The following is a 17,743-nucleotide window of genomic DNA, read 5'->3' on the forward strand; positions in this document are numbered from 1 at the left end:
AAAAATGCAGTTTTTTATGTCTGTGTGGTGATCCCTAATAACGGATTTCAGGCACTACTCCAAGATAGCAGTGTAGATTTCTGCATTCACCATTTCATTAATAAACTTAATTCATCCCAGCCCTCTGCTTGTTATGCATCCCCAGACTATCTTGACCTGATCGGCGGAGAACTTTAGTCTGTGTTATGCAGTCAGGATGGTATACCTCCGATTTTCGTCTTCTGACATATCACTTTCCATCTGAGCCATACAGGTTGAATTTCGTTGTCAGAAAAGATGACTGTGTCCCATTGCTCTTTTGTCCATGAAACATGCATTTTAGCCTAAGCAAGTCACTTCTTCCTCATTTGTTGGATCAACAAAGGCTTCTTCTTGTGCCGATAGGCATGCAGACCACATTCTGAAAGCCATTAGATAGTTCGTGCACTTGTTTAACACCAGAGGCCATCTCACAGTCCAGTTTTAGATCAGTATCACTAGCATGGTGACTATGAAGGTATAGTCATTTCAAATATCGATCTTGGGAAGGCATAGTTCACTTTCTTACAGTCTGATCCAGGTCTTCTCTTCACATTACCAGTTTCACACTAATTTCAGCACCTGGGATACTATTGGCTGGTGGCAGCCTATTTTATCAGCGATAGCACGTATTGAAAGCCCTTCCTGGGACAGAGCAACAGCTACCCTTTTTTTTTCTTGGTGTCAACTGAACATATGGAGCCATGATTACACCTCTGCAAAATAGGATACTAATGAGTGCATATACCCTTCCAACGCCATATTTAAAGAAATGGCTGATGTAATACCTTGCAATTACTGTCTGATGCAATGGAAGCATTATCTGATGCAATATCTTTGCTTAGTGACAAACAAAATGACTAATCAAACAATATCTTATACATTTCACTACAAATGGGTGATTTCAATTTGCCTGTAATTGATTGGAGTAAATGGGAAGGAAACTCGACATGGGGAACAAAATATTTAAATCAACTAGATGACTTATTTGTATCAACATGTCAGGGAAAGTACTAGAGAAAAGAATATCCTAGACCTCATCATCACACATGAATCAGATGACATAACAGGGCTGACAGTAGAGGAACCAGTAGCAGGAAGTGATCACTGAGTTCTACGGTGGATGATGACGAGAGAGATAGCAGAAGTAAAAGGCAAAGGAATGATAATTTCAGAAAAGGAAATTACGATGCCATAAGGTACTACATGGCCTCTATTAACTGGGTAGATATCGTGCAAAAAATGAATACATTTGAACTGTGGTACGCTTTTAAAACATTAATCACAGATGCCTTGAATGCATATATATCATTAAAAAAAAATACTCCACGAGGAGGGTTCCAAGTTGGATGAATAGTGAAGATGCCACATTACTTGGGCAGAAAAAGGTGGCATGGAAAGGTTACAAAGCAATAAAAAGTACTGAAGCCTATAACAGCTACAAGGTGATGTGTAATAGAGCCACAGAAAAGGTTCGACAGGCAAGGGCAGTTTATGAGAAATCGCTAGCAAACAGAGCAAAGAGGGTTTTGTAAAGGGAAAATCATGTTTAACAAATCTGGTTCGCTATTTCGAAAGGGTCACTCACGAGCTGGATTTAGGGAATAATTTCGACATTGTTTATTTAGATTTCAGCAAAGCTTTTGACTCAGTCCCACATGAGCGGTTGCTTTATAAGCTGGAACAGGTTGGAATCACTGGGAAAATCCTTAGATGGATAGAAGGATGACTTCAGGGCAGGAGGCAAAGGGTTGTGATAGATGGTTATTCCTCAGAATGGGTTGATGTAAGAAGTGGGGGTTCCCCAAGGATCAGTATTAGGACCACTGTTGTTTTTAATTGTCATAAATGACATTGATGAAGGGATAGAGGGCGTGATGTCTAAATTTGCAGATGATGTTAAAATTGGTAGAGTAGTTAATGATCACTGTCAAGCTGAGCTTCTTCAGAGAGACCTAGATAGACTTCAGGAATGGTCAGAAAAATGGCAGCTATGCTTTAATCCAACAAAGTGTAAGGTATTACACCTGGGAAACAGTAATCTCAAAATAACTTATTCACTTAGTGGAGTTCAACTAAACCCAGTACTGGAGGAAAGGGACTTGGGTGTTACGATACGGTCAGACATGAAATTCTCTGAGCATTGTAAACAGGTTGCAAGGAAGGCCCATGGTGTCCTATCAATGATCTATAGAACTTTCGCAAGTAGAGATAGGGATGTGATAATCCCATTATATAAGGCTTATGTCAGACCACACTTGGAATACTGTGTTCAAGTATGGAGACTGCACCTAAAGAAAGACATCGAGCTTCTTGAAAGGGTTCAAAGACGGGTAACTCGCCTGGTGAGATTGGCAAAACGGAGTCCTTATGAACATAACTTCGAATATGTGGGTTGCAGAGTTTGGAAACTAGACACCTTAGAGGAGATTTGATTGAGGTGTTTAAGGCTCTGAGAGGCATCAGTAAAATGAATGAGGACGAAATTTTCAAGATTATAAATGATGCTAGAACTAGGGGACATAAATTCAAGTTACGGGGGGAAATGTTTAGATTGGACTGCAGGAAGTTTTATTTTAGCCAGCGAGTTATAAATTACTGGAATAAGTTGCCTTCATGGGTGGTAGAGTCCGACAGTTTGGGGAAATTCAAAGGTCATCTGGATAGTACTTTCGGGTAAGGGAAGCGCATAGGATGATAGGTTTAATTTCCTTTTTATTTTATTTATTTATTAATTATTATTATTTAGTTATTTATTTTATTTATTTTTTGTTTTTATCATTGTTTTGTGCGGATTTTTTTTTTTTTTTTTTTTGCTGCTGCAGCATAAGCCATGGGCTTCCTTGCACCATGCGGCCATTACTAATACTAAAAATGTTACTTTTTTTAAGGTGATGCACTGTATAGTCAATCAAAGGCTGTAAAAAAAGTAACAAATATAAACAAAGCTTTACATACTTGATGTAAATGATAATTCCTGGCAAGCAGAGATAAGTCATTTTGCTCTCAATTGTGAGTAATTTCTCCCAATATCAAAGCTTTATCAACAACAATGCCCATTGTGTGTTTTTACAAGTATCAAATGTAAAATGTTTAAAACATGAAATGTTCTTGGTCAGTTATATAACAGCGCAAATGAACAGCATCAGTGTAAACAAAATAAACCAGTGTTAGATTTCGGACAAAAAGTGCATTACCTTTTCTCAAAGTTAACCAAGTTCTCTATTTTAGTATTAGCATTAGTAGAGCCATATGATACAAGAAAGCAGCTTATGCATCAGCCAACAAAAAAAAAAAAAAAAAACTGCTGCCATTTCATCCCTCCGTTTGTTCCAAATGACTGTCATTTAGGCTATCAACTTCCATAACAAAGGGTGGAAGTCTGTTCCACCAACCAAGTACCCACTGGCCAAAGGCAAACTTCCGCACATCTATCCTACATCTGTCTTTCCTCAATTTGAATTTATGCCCTCTCAAGTGATTATTCTGAGCAAGAGGAAGAATCCCATCAGCATTGAGCATGCTCAAACCATTCAAGGCTTTATACACCTCTATCAGATCACCTCGCAGGTGCCTAGTCTCCAAACATTGTAATTTGGAAAACTTAAGCCTTTCTTCGTAAGAGCAACCCTCTGTTCCATTCACTAATCTTGTTGCCCTTCTCTACTCGTTCCAACAGCACTACATGCTTCTTAAAACGTGGCTTCTAGACTTGTATACAGTACTCAAGGTGTGGCCTGACCATTGCCTTATAAAAGGGGATAATCACCTCCTTATCCCTGCTAGAAAAATTCCCGTATATCATTGACGTGACACCATGAGCCACTCTTGCAGACCATCTGCACTGCTCAGAAAACTTCATATCTGCCTGCACAAATACTCCCAGGTCTTTTTCGTTCTCAACTACTGTCAGTGAAGTACCACTGAGTTGATACATTACTTTGGGGTTACTGCTTCCCATATGTAGTAATTTACATTTGTAAATTTTAAAATTCATTTGCCACCTCTCAGCCCATCTGCTCAACTTTTCTAGATCCTGTTGCAGCAGCTTACTGTCATTAGTGTTCTTAACAACCCTGCAAATCTTCATATTGTCTGCAAACTTGGACATTAAGCTGTATATACCATCATCAATATTATTTATAAATACAGAAAACAACAATGAACCCAACACTGAACCCTGAGGGACTCCACTAATTACATTAGTCCACAATGAGCAGTGCCCATTGATTACCACTCTCTCTTCTCCCACTCAACCATCCCTTTATCCATAACAGCAATTTGCCACACTGCTCCAATTTGTTCAGTAGTCTACCATGTGCAACAGTATCAAAAGCCTCTCTAAGATCCAAATATATGACATCAAAGTTATTCCCTGCATCTAGTTCCTTTGTGACCACATCATAGCATCCAATCAAATTGGTCGGGCAAGATTTTCCCTTAACAAAACCATGCTGTGTCCGAGCTATAACTGAAGTCTTGTCTAGATGATCCTGCAGTGCTTCTTTAACCAGTGCCTCCATTAATTTTTCAGGAACAGCAGTTAAACTAACAGGTCTATAATTACTTGTGTCTCTCTTTGATCCTACTTTGTGAATTGGGGTCACATTTGCACATTTCCAGTCCATGAGTACCTCCTCTGAGTCCAAAGAAGCTCTCATAATTATGGCTAAAGGTTTGCTTACTCCCTTTGCTGCCTCCTTTAATATAACTGGATAGATCCCATCCACCTTGGGTACCTTTTATATGTTTATCTTCAACAATTTCTCCTCCACTTTCCTCTCAGTTATTACAAAATCATCTAGCTCACTGCCAGAGTTTAACTCACCTCTGGCATTCCCCTCCTTGAATAACTCCTCATGTGTGAATGTAGATGCAAAATACTCATTTAGTTTGTTAGCCACCTGAGCAGGATCATCAACAGTTGAATCATCAATATCCAGTGGACCAATGATTCATAAGAACTCTTATGAATCAGATTGATAAGATTCATAAGATAGGTAAAGAACTCTTTGCTGCTTTTCTTTGCATCCTTTGACAAGGTTTTCTCATAATCTGCCTTTGCCTGCCTAATGACCTTTGTGAATTGGTCACAGACCAGCTTATATCTATCATAGACTTCCATGTCACCCATTAATTTATATGTATCCCATGCATTTTTCTTCTCTGCCATATGTCTCATTAATTCATCTGACATCCATTTAGGCCTAAACCTTGAACAATATTTCTTAGTTGGTATGTAAAGCCTAGTAGCTTCCAAGATAAATTCTTTGAATGCTTCCCATTTTGAATTTACTGTCAGTTGGTCCCACCGTATAGAATTTAAATACTGTCTCAGACCACCATAGTCACCTTTACGAAAGCAAAAACCCTTCCCTTTAGTCCTGATGGTAGTTACCTCTTTGAGTAAATCCAACTTCAGCACACTGATCACTGCCACCTAGTGGTTCCTTTATCTGCAGATTGTTAATGCATGAAGAATCACTACTGATAATCAGATCAAGAGTATTACTCCCTCCGAACATGCTGATGTAGAAAACAATCATCCAATAAATCCACAAAAGCCTTGCTAGTGTGTGAGTGACCAACCCACAAATTCCAGTCAATATCTGGGAAATTAAAATCCCCGATTATAAGATTTACTGGTCCACTCTATTTCCCTGTACAGTTTCTTATTATACTCATCAGAATCATTAGGCCTATAACAACACTCCTACTCTCAATTTTGATTTCCCAATGCTTATGTCACACCAAACTGACTCGACACCGCACTGTCCAGCGATGTCAACTGGCTTCACTTCTTTGGATTTTATGTGTTTAAATATCTTTATTGCAGGCAGTGGTTGGTTACATGATTGCCTGATGCAATAATACCCACAACAGCGACAATGCTGGGGGTTTAACATGAAATAACTAATACAAGAAAAATTACTTAAAACATATATTAGGACATAAAACGTATATTTACATATTTTACATATAAAATTAATATTAACATGTGAAATGAAGACACATGAAAAGCGATGAAAGGACGATGACAGTCACTCGGTTGAAGATGAAAGCTGGTCCCTGATGATGTGTCTTCTGTACGATTTGTCCTCTATGAACTTTTTGTAGTCTACATCTATCTCCTGGATGTTGTGGAGCATCTCCACGGGCAGGAATCTATTCCCTATCCTGAGCCTCCACGCCACAGACTGCAGAGAGGGAAGGGCTCTTAACAGTTTTGGGGGAATCCTCCAATTGTACATCTGCCAAAAATTTGGCGTATTGACTTCACCCGCTATCATTTCAATTGACACAAGCAAGCGGAGGGCAAATATCCGTTTGGAGATTTTTCTGTAATTTAGAAGTTGGGTTATATCTGAAGTTTCTGAACTAATAGCATAACCCCTCCTCCCTTCCTATCCTGTCTATCCATTCTGTACACATTGTACTCCCCAAATCCCAGTTCTGCATTCCTTATATCTGTGTGACACCACGTCTCTGATATCCCAACAATACCTGCCTTTGATGTTTTGAGCAATACCTCAATTCATCAAATTTATTTACCAAACTCCTAGCATTGGTGTATACACAAGTATACATGCACCTGTTCCTATTCTTAGGTACCCTAACACAACCCATGTGTGCACTTGTACCGCAATGACTCCCAGCAATCTCTGAAATACCCTGCATCTTGTTTTCCAGGCTGCTGCTCATTGCAATAGAAGCAGTTCAAGAATCACTTTCACCTTTGCCAGTGGCTACTGTTAATCTATTAGTCCTTGTATCCCCTCAAGCTAGCAGTTTTCTGTCCCACCTAACACTGCCTCGATAGCATCAGCAAATATTCTTGCAGCAAATATTTTAAGAATTAATAAGAATAATAGCTGAAAGAAAAGCTATGGATTATAGGCAATTGAACTGCATGAATATTTTGTCAGATTTGCTGATATTAACTGATGCTACTGAAGATTCAGCAAGGAGATTACTTTATGTTGAGAATACATTTTATCAGTTACTGATAGCTGTTATGATGTTTAATTGGTTAATGAAAAATTTTGTTTGCAGACAAATGTTATATGTTATCTGTATATGGAAAAAAATGTTTAAATATAGCCATTTTATCTTTCTCAGTTGCTAGTGATATGAAAAAAGGTAATATACGACAAGTAGGAATAGCAAAACAAAATTGTAGAATTTCCCAACCTTGTAACAGAAGAAAATATTTCCATAAAATTTTTAGACCATGATTGGCAGAGGAACACAATAGACTGCTATTAGGAATAAATAAGTAAAAGAAAGTTAACTAAGATAAAGAAAGTAAATGAAAAATAAAATGAAAGTAAAGAGAAAAGAAAGTAAATGAAAAATAAAATGAAAGTAAAGAGAAAAGGAAGTAAGAAAATGTAATAATTCAATAAAACCACAAAACTGATATTCTCAAAATTCCATCATCTTTTGAAAATTTTGCTAACAAAAAAAAAAAAAAAGAAATAATAATAATTTAGATATTATTCTGAAGTCCTATGCTTTCTAGAATGGTTGCTTATTAGTACATAATATATGTAGCCACAGGTTCCTGAAATAGCACAACTTCCTGATGTGTATCAAACTCAGTGATGTCTATCTCTCATTGGTTTCTACTTATTCTATGGAACCTGAATATCAAGCTCCATCAGCATTTTACACTTAGAGATGGCAAGCCTACTACTGGAACAATATCCATGAAAAATTAACGTTAGAGAAGACTGTTTAATAAAAGCTGATTTATTTTCAGACTCTTTCATTCATTCTATAATAGGCCACAAACTTATCAAATATCGTTATAAAACCTTTAATTCTATTTTCATAGCTTATTCACATTTGTATACTGCTAATGAAAGTATACTTATGTAACAACTTTAATACTGCAATGTTTTTTTTTTTTTTTTTTTTTTTGTTTGGTAGTTGTTGGCGCATCGGCTTCTGTGGCCATAATGCACCTCCAAGGTTTTTGCAGTACTTTGATCCAAGCCCGAGGCGGGATTCGAACCCGCGACCTTTGGGTTGCCAGGCAGGCAATTTACCCACCCGGCTAGCCCGGTCGGCTCTGCAATGTTGTAATAATACCTTTTGGCCTATTATCCATCCAGGAGTGTAAATTTTATTTAATATCAATAAACCGAATAATCAAAATAAATATGTGAAAGAAGGTGTCAACATTTGGAATAATGCCACTTTTCATTTTAAGGAGAATGCAATTTTTGTAAAAAATTGTGCAAATCAAACCTGAATAAAATGCATTTTTCAAAAAAAAATATACCCATAAGTTGTTGTTATTGTTTGGTTTTAGGCATATCATCAACTAACACCATATGGCTCAGCATGTATTATATTTGTGCAAGTGAAGTGTGTTCACAGGCTGATTGTACCGTTGTATGGGCTGCAAAAGTCCAGAATAACTCCCAGGAAAAAACTACACTCCTTCCATCTGAGACTGGCTGACTACAACTCTGATTGAAGATGCCTTTGGAAATTCTTTCAGTCTACTACAGGACGTTAACCCACACCACTCCAAACAAGTGGCAAGTGATAAAACCACTATACTGTCATGGAGGACAAACTAAGTTATTTTAAAAGAATTATCAAAACTGGTGATGAAATGTCATTCATGAAGCATCGTTGTACTGTGTCCATAAACTATCTATTCTATCATCAGTTGACTGTTTTATGGGATGAAAAAAAAAACAGAATTTCTGAGGAGAAAGGCAATCGACATCCAAGGGACTCAAGGCACTGCATTAGAAAAGACCACAAAAGTTCCTCATATTGAGAAGGGACTGAAACACAGATAGTTTCCACACAGTTGGAAGGGCAGTATTTATAACCATTGTACTACCCACAAGGGCTATAATGAAATATAAGACACTTATGGAAAAAAAAAAAAAAGGTAATTTATTACTTATGAACATGATTATAGATTAGTTTGAATTCTCTTGCACTGATAGCTATAAGTTGGAATAAAATTTAAGTAGTTCCTTCTCTTCCATAAATTTGACTAACAAGACAACTTTCTCTAGTTACAATTACCACAAGACATACAAGACAAATAAGTAAGACAATTAATTATTCAAATTACAATTTCCTTTCCCACAATCAGTTAATATTTCACTTGTTACTGAAATTTTTGTCTTTAGTTTCTCAAGATTCTATATGTGTAATAATATCCAATGTATATACATTACCTTATACTTTTCAGCATGTACATTACTTCAGGTGGCAGCCTTTGTTCAGCTTGATCACTAATAGCTTCCTCCAAAAATGCTTGAGATGGTTCCTTCACTTGCAAAGTTAATGGCTGATCTCTCTTCAGGCGTAATAACCTAAGTAAAAGTATCAATTAATGAAACATATAAAAAATATTAGATTTATTAAGATAAGCAAGTTTCCAAATTATATAAAATGTGAAGTTGCACATAACATGAAGAATATGAATACAAATTTTGAAGTTGCATATCCCGACTGCAGTGATATAGTGACAAGTACCCTACTGACAGGGTGGACAACTAAATCTCCGTCAAACAAGTGTCCTTCTGAGGTGCACTTATTACCCAATGATTTTTTCACTCTTCAAAGCATCTCTGAAAATCTGATTTTGAAATTGCTGAAAGCTGAGCCATCACTACTTTTTTTTATGTCATCAAACTGATGCCCATTCAGAGCTTTTTTTTTTTTTTTTTTTTCAATCTAGCCATACAAGTAGATAAATGCAATAGCTCGTTATCATGGAAAAGCAAATCAGTCTTTAGAGCTCTATTTTTCTGGTCTTTTTCTTAGATACACAAAGAGGCATTGCAGAACTTCAACATAGAACTCTAACTTTATGCCCCTCTGGAGCATATTTACAGTAAACAAACCCCACTGTCAAAAAATTTTGCTGTGAACATGCACAAATTTTTTGGGTTAGGGAAAGAAAGCATATTCCACTGTGACGACCACTCTTTGATTTTAGGATTATACCCATAAACCCAAATTTCAACTCCAATTAAGATATGCTTCAAAAATGTCTTGCCATTTTTCACATGTTCAAACCAATTGGAAATGACCTGCTGACAGCACAAACTTTGTAAAATGTGGCCCGTTTGAAATTTTCATAAGGATGGAATTCCATAATCCAATAGAAGTTTCTTCAGCAATTTCAGGAACAGTTAATCTTCAGTCATTTTGCATCAAAGTTTGCATTTAAGAAAAGATTATCATTTGTTAAAGTTATTCAACAAATGATCCAGATCATTTGTTGGTCATCCAGATCATGGATCACTTTCAACACACTCCTTACCCTCTTAGAGATGATAGTGCTAGCTAAAAATTGTGTGGCTCATTGCAGAGTCCCCATATACTATTTTAATATTAGATGTTTACTGGCAGTTTTTTTTTTGATTTTAAAGATAAATTTAACACAAACACTCACTCACTCCATTTGGTTCATTCCAACATTTAAAATTAAACAAGATGTGAAAATATGCATCAGTATTTGCAAATGAAGAATGGAAGCAACAAGATGTGTAAATTTTGCATCAGAATTTGCAAATGAAGCAAGCTTATACAGCATCAGTCAAAAAATTACTCACATCATCTATCCATCTCCTCTAATAATTTTTCTTATCCTTCCTTAATCTATCCTGCAACCATCATTTTTCAATGTACAGCCAGGCCTCGCATAACGCGAGTTCGATTAACACGTTTTTCAGTTACCGCTATTTAAAAAAATTATACCACTTTTCACTTTACAAGATGCAAATTTCCAGTTAACGCAATCTTTTTTTTTTTTTATGCGATAGTTGAAAAAGATTTGAATCACGCAGTAATATTACCGCATGTCGGATGGATAATAAACAAACGTTTGCCTGCTGCCCGCCTCAGTGTGTTCCATCAACCATCGGAAGAAGACGTGTTACTTGTTTGTCTCCCGCTAATAAAGTCAATGTAGACTTGCATTTAAAAATTCAAATTTTTAAATGAGCCAGATGAAAATGTTACCGCGAAGGAGATAACGATACAAGAACTAGATGACATCTTTCTTATCACAGAGAACCTCAAACAAAAGGTTTGAGGTTCTCTGCGATATTTATTTAGCCAGGGCCCAGAGAAGATTGTTGTCAGCTATCGGAAATTGAATGATGAAAAGAGAAAATCAACACTGTTCAAATATTTTGGCAACAGTCATTTCTTAGTTATGCATTTTATGTCAGAGGTTCCCAAATTTTCTCGGTTCACGGCGCTCTTAGTGTCTCAGTAATTTTTTCACGGCGCACCTAGACCAAAAGAAATACCTAACGGTTCCGTTTATTAAGTAGTTAAGTCCAAACAACTTAATAAGAAATGTTAAAACTACCTCGAGCTAATAGTTTGTGCGGTGTCCGACAGATGTCGAGTATTGCTGTGTTTCCCTCGAAAATTTAAAATATTCCGCGACACACAGTTTGGGAACCGCTGTTTTATGCAATAAACATTTAATTACATAATTATTTTCATTATCTTTTACATTGTATACAGTTAAAAAGTTATTTAAAAAGTATTTTTAAAATTCTTTATGGACATTCCAGAAGGTCAAGGACCAATTATAATTTTTCCTATTGATTATTATATTCGATTAACGCGTTTCCGTTTTGCGTGATGTGCTCACGGGACAAATTAATCGCATTAATCGAGACCAGCCTGTACATTTATGTTCCATTATTTGTGTGTGTCTGAGGAAGAGTAAGGATTCCATCAGCATTTAGTTTACTCAATTCATTTAACACCTTAAACACTTCAATCAGGTTTCCTTACAAGTGCCTAGTTTACAGACGCAATTTTCAAAACTGAATTCTTTCTTGGTAATAGTGTCCTTTTGTGCCCCTGACTAATCTTGTTGCTCTTCTCTGCACCCATTCTAATAGCTACACATCCTTCCTAAAATGAAACTTCCAGATGTTGCCTAACCATTGCCTTACAAAATAGGATAATCTCCACCACACCCCTGCTGACAAAATCCTTGTCTATCAAAATCCACTCAGAGAACCTCATGCCAGAGTGTACAATTATCCTCAGATCTTTTTTGTTCTTCACTATCTTAAGTGTGATACTACCAAATTGTTTTGTCATTCTGGTATCTCTGCTACCCACACTATTATTGAACTGGATGTTAAACTAAAATTTCCACGTTCCAACCCATCTGCCTAATTTCTCTAGGCCTTGTTGCAGTAGTACCCTGATTTTAGTCATTAACCACCCCACCAAACTTTTGTATTATCATCAAACTCAGGCCTTACACTTGACATGCTTTCATCAATACTGTTAATAAATATTGAAAATAATAAGAGCCCAGCATAGAACCCTGGGTAACTATACTAATAACATCACCATAAGAAAAGCAGTGCCCATTAATAACCACTATCTGTCATCCCCACCATCTCATTATCCATAGCTTACCCCCAATGCCACACTGCTCAAATTTGAACGGCAGTATTTCATGTGGAATACCATCAAAAGCTTTATTGAAATGTAATAAATGAAGAATTATTTTGTGTATACAATTCCTTTGTTAAGGCATCACAAGAGGCAAGTAGTAGCATTGCCCCTTAACAAATCCAAGCTCTGACTGCTTATATAATTGGATCCTAAATTACTTCCTTTACTATTTCCCTTGGAACAGAAGTCAAATTTACAGGTCTGTTTAATCTTTACTTCTGTTCCATGTGTCTCCTGCTCTTCCAGCAGGAATTTCAGTCTAGTTCATAGCAATTTAGTGATTCTTTCCATGCAAGACTTGATGGCAGTATTTGTGCCCTTGCCTCTTATTTTATGGACTGTGGTTTGATCACAATTGAGGCATTTGGACTTTTGTATTTATTTATTATTACTTTCAGATAAATTACAACTTAACTCTAAAGATTAAAACTGAATTTTTTAAAAATCTTGAGGGTTGAGTTGATGATTGTACTAAAAATAAAGTCTAATTTCTTTGTGATAAGCTTGATCACACCCATTAGAATATGCTCCCACAAATAAAACAGCCATTCCCTTCAACTGCAAGAAGGTTTGTAATTGAAGTCTCATGATGAGCTAAATGAAAATTCACAGAAAATTAAATACAAAAACACAAATTACCTTTTAGCAAACCGGAGCACCATTTGTCTCTTTTTAATCCGCGTTCTATTGCCTACTGCTTGACTTGAGAGCAGTCTCACCTAAAAAAAAAAAAAAAAAAATTTTAAATAAATAAAAATACACACACAGGTGTTCAAAAAAAAAAAAAAGTGCATCACCTAGGAATTTCACATTTCTAACCCTTTTTTGAGATGGTATATTACATTAATGACTAGCATCACAAATAGAAATATAAACAAAAGATATTTATTAATAGTTAAGGCAAAGCTAAGTAATATTTGACAGGTGCTCTCAAAATATTTCAAAATGAGCATTTGCAACCTTTATACAACAGTTTTGGTATACACAACAATTATGGCTGAAATGTTAAACTGAAGCAAATTGAGGGCTTCTGATATCATTTTAAATGAAAAACAAAATGAAAAGTTCACCCACCAGGTGCAAACAAATATTTAGTTTAATCACCTCTGGCTCTGATGACAGTCCACACCGTCAAGGCAATGACAAGGTCAATTTCTGAAGATAATCAACTGATAGTTTGTGGTTCCAAACACGAAATATGAACTTCCTGAAGTTCACGAAGGATCTTTGGTTTCTTTCTGGCAACTGCAGATTCCACACGATGCCAAAAGTTCTCTATAGGAATCAGGTCTGGGCTGTTTCCTGGCCAGCTAAGAGTTATAATGGACCGTTCTTCAAACAACTGTAAACACATTACTGCCAAACCTCTAATGCAGAAATGAAGCCAAAATAACTACAGAAGTGCCTACTTACAATTTTTGCTCATTTTTCGTCCTGAAAGATGCAGTTACTCTGCAGGCTGAAATAGACTAATGGTTGGCATCAATTTGTCTTCCAATATAGCCAGGTATCCAATGGCAGCCAGACGGAACCTTTCATAAACTGCAAATGACCTACTCCGCAATATGAAATGTACCCCCATATCATTTTGCTGGTAGGGAATTTCATTGTAGACACCATACAGTCTGGATGGTAGTCTTCACCACATCTACAGCGAATCGTCTGTCTCCCATCAGAGCCATGCAGGTTGAATTTCTTCTCATCCGAGAAAATAACTGGATTTCCACTGCTTGGGGGGTCCATTTGACATGCTCCTTACACCAAATTAATTGGGCCCTTTTCATTTTTTGTGTGAGGAGGGGCTTCTTAGGATGACAGGCTACAAGTCCATTTTTGAAGAAGCATCTTCTGACTGTTACTGCACTTGCTACAACTCCTGTAAGTTCTTCCCATTCTCTTTTCAGCTCAGATGAAGAAGCTTTATGGTTTTTAAGGCATAAGCAATTCAAAACGCGGTTCAAAAAGCAATCTGGCATAGAGACTCATTTGAATCCTGTTCCTTTTTTCCTATCAGCAGAACCAGTGTTCTTGAGTTTGGAAAGAAATCTACTCACTGTAGACTGATTGCAAGACTAAGAAATATGATGGGAAGAAAATCCTTCCTTATGTAAAGCAACAATAGCACTCTTTCTTTGTGGCGTCAACTGCACGTAACTCGCCATCCTGAAACAAGCAAGGAATGACTGCAACTCTTGCAGAGCATGCTTATATAGCCGGTGCAATATTACGTCATCACCTACGAATGTCAATCTTGTCTGATGGAATCTGTAAAAAATATTGCATATACTAGCATTATTCGAACGACAATTACAATTTTAAGGGGTCACACACACGCGCACACTATATATTATGGGAAAAATTATAATAGGCATAATTATTAAGAGATATATCTAGACAGATTTAGGAAAAATACAGAGGATAATATAATATACAAAAGATAGTATACAAAAGGATAATACACAAACCTTATCATTGCATGCCTGTAATTTGGGTGACTTCATCTGGGGTCAACTACCCAAATTGAAAGGAAAAACAGTGATAAGGGTCTCTGTTTCTGCAATGATCAATATTCACTAAGGAGAAATCAATTTTGAGGTAGGATAGCCAATAATATAAATTGGTATAACATAATATAAGTTAGAAGTTGTATAATTTTCAATTATACAAACTATAATAGAAATTAAGAAAGATTATTTAAAATACTGCATAGTGTACATTGATCATTGTTCACCCTAATGAGGATCAACAATGATCAATGCAGGTATACAACAATAACTTTTGTATATTATCTTTTTGTATATTATATTATCCTATATTTTTTCCATAAATCTATCTAGGTATACCTCTTAATATAATTCTCTTATTATAATCTTCTATTTGGAAGGTTATAATAAGAGAATATCTATTAGCCGAATATCTATTTGGCTAAATAAGATGAATTTCATAAAAATGTCCAAAGGACATAATTATATGCATATTTTTCTACAAAATATAGGTAGATCTACAACTTTTCATAATTTATTAATTATTATTTTTTTCTTTCCAGACCCATACTATTCATGATGAATGTGCAAGAACATATTTATGTAATAACACGTAGGATAAGAGGAATGACATGTAACGAAATTAAGAAGTTTGCAAGAAAAAGTTTCAAAAAACGGGTCCTAACAGACAAAACAATTTGTGACCTCCTGGTGAAGTTTAAGCGAACTGGATCTGTGCATGATGACATAAGATCTGGATGCCCAGGAAGACCCCATGCAAGCATTGAATCTGTGCACCATGTTTTTGAGGAGGATCAACAATTATTAATTTGGGATGCATTGCGCATGTTGGGCATTCCAAAAACAACAGCTCACAGAATCTACGTTCTAACCTGCATAAAAAGCCTTACCACATTTAAATTTTTCACAACTCACATTAGGACTATCCACGAAGAGCAACAATGTGTGCCGATCTTTGCGGTCAAATTGAAAATGAGAATCTATCAGACAACATTCTGTTCAGTGATGATGCGACTTTCCACACCTGTGGCAAGGTGAATCAACTTAACTGTCACATCTGGTCAGAGGAAAAAGCAATCAAAGTCATCAAATGGAAAGAGACTCACCAAAAGTGTAATGACACTTTAATAGTAGTAGTAATAGTAGTAGCAGCAGTGGCATTTGATGCAAGAAAGCAAATGTATGAGCTTATGCAGCATCAGCCAAAAAAAAAAAAAAAAAACACACCATTCCCTCCCAAATGCCTGTCCAGTTCCTCCTTAAATTTATTCAACCTATCAACTTCCACAACGACAGATGGAAGTTTGTTCCAGCAATTAACCACCCGCTGGCTAAAGGCAAATTTCCGCACATCTAATCTACATCTGTCTTTTCTTAATTTGAATTTATGCCCCCTTAGGTTCGTAATCTGAACAAGTGGAAGGATCCCATCGGAATTCAGCATGCTCAACCCATTCAAGGCCTTATACACCTCAATCAGATCACCGTGCAGGTGCCTAGTCTCCAGCCACTGCAATTTTCAAAACTTAAGCTTCTCTTGGTAAGAGGATCCCTTCATTCCCCTCACCAATCTTGTTGCCCTTCTCTGTACACACTCAAGTAAATCTACATCCTTCCTAAAATGAGGCCTCCAGACCTGTACGCAGTACTCAAGGCGTGGCCTGACCATTGCCTTATACAGAGGGATAATAACCTCCTTTTCCCTGCTAGCAAAATTCCTATATATCATTGACAAAATCCCATGACCTACCTGCCCTGGAAGCCTGTCTGCATTGCTCAGAAAACTTCATATCTGACTGCACAATTCCTCCCAGGTCTTTTCCATTTTCTACCACCTTAAGTGTAGTACCACACAGTTGGTACGTTTCTCTGGGATTACTTCTACCCATATGCAGTACTTTGCATTTGTCAACTTCAATTGCCACTTCTTAGCCCATCTGCCCAAATTATCTAGATCCTGTTGCAGTAGCACACTGCCATTACTGTCATTAACAACCCACTTTTGTATCATCTGCAAACTTCGACATTAAGCCTGATATACCTTCATCAATATCATTGATAAATATACAAAACAACAGTGGACCTAACACCGAACCCTGTGGGACTCCACTAATAATATTAGTCCAAGAAGAGCAGCACCCATTGATTACCATCCTCTGTCTGTCTAATGTGTGGATTGGTATGATTAAATCAAAAGTCTGCAGGCCCTTTTTCTTTGCAGAGGCTACAGTCACAGGAACCATTTATCTTGACTTGCTCCAACAATTCCTTGAACCCCAACTTCAACAGGATGGTATTTTTGGAACTGTAGTATTTCAGCAGGATGGGGCACCATGCCATTATGCAAAATGTTGTTCAAGAATACCTCAACAATTGTTTTCCCAATTGGTGGCTTGGGTGTGGAGGACTTCAGCCATGGGTGGCATAGTCTCCTGATTTAACACCATTAGATTTCTTTGCCTGGGGCTTAAGTTAAATGTTTACAGAAGAAGAATTAAGGATATACCAGATCTTAGAAATCATATTATGGAGGCAATTTCAAAAATAACACCTGAAATGCTTGTAAATGTGTTTTGCAATGTAGCTGACTGGTTTGAGATTTGTAGAGATGGTGCACATGTAGAATGTAATAATTAAAGTTTTGAGTTATGTACATATTTAATGATTTTTTTTTGGTTCATTTTCTGTATTACGTATACAAATATATGTATCATATTGCCATTAAAACATTTTTTTTGAAATTC

General features: G+C 36.6%; 1 protein-coding gene across 3 annotated transcripts in view; it reads right to left on the reverse strand.

Moving 5' to 3' along the window:
• The window catches only part of sws (patatin like phospholipase domain containing sws), a 469,178-nt gene that overhangs the window by 373,890 nt on the left and 77,545 nt on the right, over positions 1 to 17,743 (reverse strand). For all 3 annotated transcript variants that reach the window (XM_090369181.1, XM_090369180.1, XM_090369179.1), the window contains exons 4-5: positions 13,135 to 13,214; positions 9,228 to 9,365 (exon numbers count right to left, since the gene is read on the reverse strand). In XM_090369181.1, coding sequence (XP_090225307.1) covers positions 9,228 to 9,365; positions 13,135 to 13,214 — 218 coding nt within the window. The remainder of the gene's footprint in view (positions 1 to 9,227; positions 9,366 to 13,134; positions 13,215 to 17,743) is intronic.

The sequence above is a fragment of the Mastigoproctus giganteus genome, chromosome 3, assembly GCF_048544385.1.
Source record: "Mastigoproctus giganteus isolate SK-2022 chromosome 3, ASM4854438v1, whole genome shotgun sequence".
Taxonomy (NCBI): domain Eukaryota; kingdom Metazoa; phylum Arthropoda; class Arachnida; order Uropygi; family Thelyphonidae; genus Mastigoproctus; species Mastigoproctus giganteus.